This window comes from Myodes glareolus, chromosome 1 (genome assembly GCF_982192425.1).
Source record: "Myodes glareolus chromosome 1, mMyoGla1.1, whole genome shotgun sequence".
NCBI lineage: Eukaryota > Metazoa > Chordata > Mammalia > Rodentia > Cricetidae > Myodes > Myodes glareolus.
In genome coordinates, this window is record NC_142026.1 from 8,089,372 (window position 1) to 8,098,489 (window position 9,118).

General features: G+C 40.0%; 1 protein-coding gene across 2 annotated transcripts in view; it reads left to right on the forward strand.

The window, feature by feature from the left end:
* Nucleotides 1–1,402, forward strand: part of Pth2r (parathyroid hormone 2 receptor) — a 99,740-nt gene extending 98,338 nt beyond the window's left edge. For both annotated transcript variants that reach the window (XM_087903788.1, XM_048459163.3), the window contains one exon: nucleotides 202–1,402. In XM_087903788.1, the coding sequence (XP_087759914.1) occupies nucleotides 202–594 (393 nt within the window). In that variant the 3' untranslated portion in view covers nucleotides 595–1,402. The remainder of the gene's footprint in view (nucleotides 1–201) is intronic.
* Nucleotides 1,403–9,118: the final 7,716 nt, after the last annotated feature.

The window sequence follows — 9,118 nt, forward strand, 5'->3', positions numbered from 1 at the left end:
TAAATACTATAAGTAACTTTGGTTGGAAAGGTCTTTTTGAGGTGTATGGAAGGCACAGATCTGTGGAGTCCCTGAACACAGAGGGACCTCAACCAGTGTTTATTATTATTATCACTAAAATCCAAGCAAAGTTTGTCATAACTCAGGCGTGGGGCTCCTCTATGTTTTCTGACACGTGCACACGTGTTTCTTGCGCTGTAGGTGCAGGCTGAGATGAAGAAGATGTGGACTCGGTGGAACCTGTCCATCGACTGGAAAAGAACGCCACCTTGTGGTGGCCACAGGTACGGCTCAGTGCTCACCACTGTCACTCACAGCACCAGCAGCCAGTCACAGATGGGGGCAAGCACGCGACTGGTGCTCTTCTCTGGCAAACCCACCAAGAATGCCAGTAGACAGATCGACAGCCATGTGACTCTGCCTGGCTACGTCTGGAGTAATTCTGAGCAGGACTGTCAGCCGCACTCCACCCCCGAGGAGACTAAAGAAGGTCTTGGGAGGCAGGGAGATGATACTCCAGTAGGGGTGTCTTCCAGGCCAGTGGCATTCTCCCTAGACTCCGAAGGATGCAGAGGACAAACCGAGCATTTCTGAGTCACCATTTGTAGCTCCAATGATTTGGCGGATCTGGTGTAGGAGATAACCCAAGCTGGAAGACTGGAATTCTGGAATAACCCTTTGCTTAAACATTTTCACTTCCCACCAGTTGGCTACTAAAAGTATTCATGCATAAAAGGATATTATCAGGGTGGTTTATTAGCTTATGTTGGCATTACTCCTCCCAAAATTAATGCTTTCTCTGTGGTTATTATTATTTTACTTCTTTCGCATAGACAAAGTTTCAAATGCTTGGCTCCATCTTTCTCTCATAAATATTACCCTGAATATGATAAGATCATTAAGTTTGTATCACTTTCCTTTAAAGCAATCATGGATCTCTATCTTTCTCATTTTAATGAACTTCCATGATTGCATTCATTTTGACTATGTACTGGAGCAATCAAAGAATGTACAAAGGAAGACAGATTCTAAGACGTGCTGTAAAATCAATTGACTGGACATTAGTAAAGTGATACATTCTTGTCAGTTATGATTGATCCCAGGAACAAAGAAACCCACTCTGGTTTTCCTTGAAATATCCCCTGTGTGACGAGCCAAAATCTTCTCTTGCTCTTCTTTTTCGTAATCCATGGCAAGTTAAAGGTTTTCTCAGTCAGTGACCTTGTGTTTGAAAGTTGATTCCGTGTGGGTTCATGCACACTGATGCTAAGTCATGCTGCATCTTTGTCTCTTTCTTTGTTCTCTTCTGTTGCTTGCTATGTGACAGATGGTATGGAGGATAAATTAAAAGTTTGTTTTAAAGATACACCTTTGGTCATTAAAGTTTCCTTTCATTATTGCACATTATTCTTTTTTGTGTTTTTTTTGTTTTTTTTTGATGAGAAAGTGATTTTATTAAATTATAAAAGTTTCCATTTCCGCCCCTCCTCCCAACACCCTACCACTCCCCCCACTCCCTCTCCTCCTCCCTCTCCATCCCTAAGAGCAGTCAGGGTTTCCTGCCCTGTGGGAAGTTCAAGTTCCTCCCCCCTCCCTCCAGGTCCAGGAAGGTGAGTATCCAAACAGACTGGATCCCCAAACTCCAGTATATGCAGAGGAAACAAGTCCCAGTGTCATTGTCAATGGCTTTTCAGAAAGACTCTGGGCCAGCCACATTCAGAGAATCTGGCCACAATCAGAGAATCTGGTTGGATCACGTCCTCGTTCAGTCCCAGTCCAACTGGCCTTGGTGAATTCTCATTAGATCAGTCCCCTTGTATCAGTGGGTGATCGCACCCCTCGCAGTCCTGTTTTCCTTTTCATTTTCTTCCTCCTTCTGCTCCTCATTTGGACCTTAGGGGTCTCAGTCTGGTGCTCCAATGTGGGTCTCTGTCTATATCGCCATCCATCGTCGGATGAAGGTTCCCTCTGGTCTTGCCTTCTTTGCTCACGTTTTCTTTCCTTCTGCTTCTTGTTTGGGCCTAGGGAGTTAAGTCCAGTGTTCCAATGTGTGTCTCTGTCTCTATCTCCATCCATCGCCAGAAGAAGGTTCTATGGTGATAAGCAAAATATTCATCAGTATGATTATGGGTCAAGGCTGGTTCAGGCACCCTCTTCTCTGTCCAGAGAACAATCTGGGGATCTCTCCTTGGACCTGGGATCCCATTTATAGTCAAGTCTCATGGAAACCCTAAAATGACTCCCTTAGTTGAGATATATTCTTCCCTGATCCCATATCCATCCTTCCTCCCTCTCCCCCATCTCAGTCCTATGATAGTGTACATAAGCGACCCCAAAAACTCTACCAAAGAACTCCTACAGTTGATAAACACCTTTAGTAATGTGGCAGGATACAAGACCAACTCCAAAAAATCGGTTGCCCTCCTATACACAAAGGATAAAGAAGCAGAGAGGGAAATCAGAGAAACGTCACCTTTCATGATAGCCACAAATAGCATAAAATATCTTGGGGTAACTCTAACCAAGGAAGTGAAAGACCTATTTGATAAGAACTTTAAGTCTTTGAAGAAAGAAATTGAGGAGGATACCAGAAAATGGAAAGACCTCCCCTGCTCTTGGATTGGGAGAATCAACATAGTAAAAATGGCAATTCTACCAAAAGCAATCTATAGATTCAATGCAAATCCCATCAAAATCCCATCAAACTTCTTCACAGACCTTGAGAGAACAATAATCATGTTTATATGGAAGAACAAAAAACCCAGGATAGCCCAAACAATCTTATACAATAAAGGAACTTCTGGAGGCATTACCATCCCTGACTTCAAACTCTATTACAGAGCAACAGTATTGAAAACAGCTTGGTATTGGCATAAGATCAGAGAAGTCGACCTATGGAATAGAATAGAAGACCCGGGTATTAACCCACAAACTTATGAACACCTGATTTTTTGACAAGGGAGCTAAAGGTATACAATGGAAGAAGGAAAGCATCTTTAACAAATGGTGCTGGCATAACTGGATGTCAACCTGTAGAAGAATGAAAATAGATCCATATCTATCACCATGCACAAAACTCAGGTCCAAATTGATTAAAGACATCAACATTAACCTGACTACTTTGAACCTGATAGAAGAGAAAGTGGGAAGTAGTCTACAAGATATAGGCACAGGAGACCACTTCCTAAGCAGAACCCCAGGAGCGCAGACAATAAGAGAATCAATGAATAAATGGGACCTACTGAAACTGAGAAGTTTCTGTAAAGCAAAGGACACTGTCAGTAAGACAAAAAGGCTACCTTCGGACTGGGAGAAGATCTTCACCAACCCCTCATCAGACAAAGATCTGATCTCCAAAATATACAAAGAACTCAAGAAACTAGACACTAAAACTCTAACTAACCCAATTAAAAAATGGGGTACTGAACTGAACAGAGAATTCACAACAGAAGAAATTCGAATGGCCAAAAGGCACTTAAGGTCATGCTCAACCTCCTTAGCGATCAGGGAAATGCAAATCAAAACAACTTTGAGATATCATCTTACACCTGTCAGAAAAGCCAAACTCAAAAACACCAATGATAGCCTATGCTGGAGAGGATGTGGAATGAGGGGAACCCTCATCCATTGTTGGTGGGAATGCAAACTTGTGCAGCCACTGTGGAAATTATTGCACATTATTCTTGAGACGCCACCAAAATGTTCTTTCCCCAAGGCTTCAGCTTCCAGCACATAGCTCCCATGTTTTGCCAAATTCGCAATTTCAGTTATGAAAACATTTACTGAGTGCATCCTACAACACAGGTATTCTGCTAGGGTTTTTGTGAGCATTGGTTCACTATAATTTTGGAGTAGGTTTGACCAATGCCACTGTTTTATTTTTTTTAAAAGGACTCACAAGGTGGATCGGCTTCTCCCAAGTCATTGAGTGAAAGTGGTTTCAGATGTCATCTACTGACTCTGAGTCTCATGCACTTACAAGCATTACCACACACACACACACACACACACACACACACATACACACACACACACACATCATTAACCAATGAAATAATTTAATGAATTCCTTTTGTGTAGAGAATGCTTCAAGACTTTGTACTGCAATATATCTCAGTGTGTGAGTCATGCAGAAAAATCTATGCAAAAGGCAAATGAATAGTGTATTTTGAGCTACAAACAATGCAGTTGAAGCTGCTATTTCTCAGACTATTGAATGGATTCAACAGTACCCAGTGGTATTGTGGATTAGGTGCACTATACTTACATGTCTCCCTTCTTTCCTTCTCTGAGTGTTAGCGTAGAGTCACTTCCTTGCATTCAGCGTATAGAGATGCCAGTGTGCTTACCTAACCCACACAGTTCAATTCTGCATCATTGCCTACCTGAGCTGCCCTCTTGTGAGGAGAGAGCCATCATGGGCCAAGTCACAGACTGTTTATGCAGACTTTTATAACTTAGTTTCTTTTATAATTTTAAAAATGAAAAAAACTTTTATAATTCAGTTGATCAATTTACGAATTTTGGAACTTTCAGTCTACTTCCAAACTATGTTATGATAGAAAAGAAAAAACACATTTTAGAAGAAAACTTTGTGACATAAATATTCTACAGAAATGTTTGGTTTATGTCATTCTTATCATAACTTTAAGTTACACTTTTGTCTTGACTTCTTATGAATTGCCTTAGTGGTCACTGTAACAATAAGGAATTTTTAGAATGGATATCCTTATAGAACATGAAAGATACTAATTTTCTAGCCTGCTCCAAATCCTAAGACTAGACTACAACTTCTTTATATAACAGGCATGACTAGAGGAAAACCCATCCTTATACTTCGATCCCCATCACATGATGCAAAGCTTTCCTGTCTAGATGACCACTGTAAAGTGCTGCATGCTCACGGACCAGAGGTTTGTCAGTTTTCAAAGATGAGAGGTTCCAGATGCAAGAGGTTTAAATAGTAGGATTTACTGAAATCAACATTAATACTGCATTTTTCTTGCAGCCAAATAAAAGTTTGACATCAGAGATAATATTTATTGCCCAAGGTAAACACGAATGGATGAGACCAGAACTCTTTATTGTGCCTGATAAATTACATGAAAACACATTTGTTTTACAACACATACTGTTAAACACATCCAAATACCCAAGAACTTTAGCTTTAAATAGTAGGAAGCAGATGAATATTATGCATATGAATAATATGAGTTTCTGTATATTGTTTGCACTCACAGATTAAATATTTTAAGTGCTCAAGAATGACTCTTGGATAAATGGCACTGATGATGTTTAAATTTTAATCCTCCGAACTGATGACTGCATAAGGTTCCATGGTGAAGGCAAACAAAGGTTAGAAACAAAGTTGAGATTTGCTGATCAGCTGACTTTAAGTCAGGGGGATTTATTTAGATCATCTTGGTGGAACCTACTTAACCACAATGGCACTCAAAAGTAGAAAGAAAAGAAAGACAGAGATGGGAGGACTGACAGTGTGATACAAGGACTTGATCTCTTATTACCCGCTTTGGAGAGAGAGGGAGAGGCTCTAAGCCAGGAAACTCTTGGAGTTTACAGAAACTGGAAAGAGCAAAGTGACAGCACCTCCTGCCAGGCCATGGTGGTGCACGTCTTTAATCCCAGCACTTGGGAGGCAGAGGCAGGCGGATCTCTGTGAGTTTGAGCCAGCCTAGTCTACAGAGTGAGTTCCAGGACAACTAGGGCTGTTACCAGAGAAATCCTGTCTCAGAAAAACAAAGCAAAACAAACAACAATAAAAACCAGCACCTCCTGTGGAGCTGCCAAGAAGTAAAGCAACTTCATAGACACAAACCAGACCTTTGTCGACTTCCCTATAAAAAGGGTTGTCTTAAGATGCTGACTTTGTGGTAACTTATAATAGTGACCATAGAAAACTATTACAGAAATTTACATGAATTTCTAATAATAAGAAAATTGAAATCATTTATTACTGCTTCTTTGAAATCAATTGTTATGCCAATTTTTTTAAAAAAAACAACTCTATTTCATATGCTATATTTATTAGGGTAAAGACTGTCTTATTTGCCAGACTACTGAGCCTTACATGTTTCAGAAATTTCTTTATCCTAAGTTGTTGATGTTGTTGGAGAAGACATTTATTCTGCTTGTAGGTGACACATTCTTGTGCTTAGAACACCAGAAAACTTATCACAAACTCACAGTTTTGATAGACTTCTATCAAAGTGGCAGAAGACAAAATCAACACATAAAAATCAGTAGCTTTCTATACACTGAAACCAAACTTGCTCACAAGATCAGGAAAAAACAAAAATAACCTCCACAAAACATTCTATTCACAATATCCTGAAACCAACCTGAAACAGCAAAATAAAACAAAAGCATAGGGGAAAAAAATCTCCACAAAGGAGACCAAAAAGCTCTACAATGAAAATGTGAAGACACTGAAGAATGAATTGAAGATGTTACAAGATGAAAAAAAAAATCCCAAATACCTCAGGGGTTGGCAGAATTGACACTGTAAAAATGACTGTGTTACTGAAAGTTATCTACAGATTCAGTGAAATTCCAATGACTTTCTCCTCAGAATTAGAAAAATAAAACAATTCTGAAATTCATATGGAGGGTAAAAGACCCTGAATAGTCAGCATAATCCTAAACAGAAAAAGCAATGCTGGAATTATCACAATATTGATCTCAAATAATACCACCAAGTCACAGTAACAAAATCAGCTTGGTACAAAATTACGTGTGTAAATTAGATAGGATGAGAACAGAGGCTCAAGACAAAGCCACACAAGAACAACCACCTGAATTTTGAAGAGTTTCCAAGAATTATACTAAGGCACAATGCTTTCTTCAGGCACTAATGCTACTGAAACTGGATATCCACATGTAGAAGAATAAAGTTTTGTCTTTATTTCTTACCCTATAATACAACTCAACTCAAAATGGATCAAACACCTTACTGTAAGGTCTAAAACCTGAACCCGGTAAAACAAAAGACAAGAGAGGCATCTCAGGACATAAACACAGAACTTTCTGAAAAGAACCCAACAGCACAGGATCTGATAAATGTGACTGTATTTACCTACTTACCATCTATCTACTATCTATCTACTATCTATCTATCTATCTATCTATCTATCTGTCTGTCTGTCTGTCTGTCTGTCTGTCTATCTGTCTATCTGTCTATCTGTCTATCTGTCTATCTACTATCTATCTATCTATCTATCTATCTATCTATCTATCTATCTATATTCTTTCTTTCTATCTATCTATCTATCTATCTATCTATCTATCTATCTATACTTTTTCTATCTATCAATCTATTCATTCATCGCCACATAAATGTGATATGAAAGTAGAAGAGGGACCATGTGGGGGAGGAGAGGCCTTAAATAAGAGAGTATAGTGGGGGGAAAGACTAAGATATATTCTCTTCCACACACAGAACCTAAATTTAAATATACATATACATACACAATACATTCGTGTATGACAAGAAAGCAGAAGGTTGTATGGGTGGATGGGGAAGCCTGTGTTAGGGTGGGGAAGGCAACGAGAGGTGTGTAAACATATAATGATATATGTATAAAATGTCATAACGGAACTCATTATTTTATACCAATTGAAAGTTAAAAAACAATTGTGAACCTCTGACTTTATGAGATACATTCACCTTCTTTCCTATTAGACCTACTCTGTCCATTTTCTACATTTAGTTCCTCTAAGAAATGTGAGTCCATTGTTTAGTCTTCAGAGATGTTTTAGATAAAAAGATGGCTTCTCTATACTTGTTTAGAATTAACATAAGTAAATAAGTAATGTGGGTCTACCTACTTCTCAAATTAGGTACATTTTCCTCCTGTATTTTATCATGTGTCGATACTCCTCAACTTATGATGTGATTATACTGTGATAAATCACCATAATTCAAAAATGCATTTGAAACACTAAACCTACATCGTAGCTTACTTAACAAATACCACATCTATTCAGAACACTTAGACGGTATTTGGATGGAACCATCGGTCTTAGTTAGGGCTACTATTGCTGTGATAAAACACCATGATCAAAAGCAACTGGGGAGAAGAGGGTTTATTTCAGCTTACAGTTTGCAGTCCATAATTGAAGGAAGTCAAGGCAAGAACACAAGAGGAACCTGGGGGTAGGAACTAATACATGAGTCATGGAGAAACACTGCTTAATGACATACTTCTTATGGCTTGCTCAGCCTTCTTTATTGTAGCATCCAAAATCACCAGTCTGGGAATGGCACCACCAGATGTGAGTTTGGCCCTCTTACATCAACAATCAATCAAAAAAAAATGTAGAGGCCTGGGCAGTAAGCACAACCCGGCAGGAGGCAGTTCCTGTGTTTCAGTAGCCTGCCGGAGGACAGGTGGGCCCTGCGTCAGATCAGCGACATTCCTGGCCAGCAAGGGGCACTGAACCTCTGGCGGACATACATTGGAGGGGTGAGTTTGCTCCTGGCCCACGGCAGAAGCCCGGCAAGGAGGAGTTCAGACTTTCCCCGACTCCCTTGACTCCCTTCAGTGGTGGCTCCATCCTGCTAAGCTCCCCCGCCTCCCATCCCAGCTTTCATTCAGGTACACCTTCCTCTCTTCCTCACTTTCCCCTGGGGCCATAAAATTTCCCCAGCTCAGCAGCCTTGCGAGCTGAGCCTGGGCAGTAAGTGCAACCCGGCAGGAGGCAGTTTCTGTGTTTCAATAGCCTGCCTGAGTAAAGGTAGGCCTTCTATCAGTGAAGTCCCCTGCCCAACAAGGGAACATGACCCGATATCAGAAGATCCAATAGAGAGCATTTGAAGGAAGAGATGGGCAGACGCCAAGGCAAGAACACCTCCAACAATCTAAAAAACAACATGAAAACACCAAATCCCAATGACCCTATAATAGAAGGACTTGAACACCCTAATCCAGAAGAAGTGGAAAAAATGCCATTATGAAAGCAATAGAGTCCCTTAAACAGGTTATGAATAACTCATTTAAAGAATTGGATGATATTTGTAATAGCCAGAACCTGGAAACAACCTAGGTGCCCCTCAATAGAAGAATGGTTAAAAAAGGTGTGGAACATATATACACTAGAG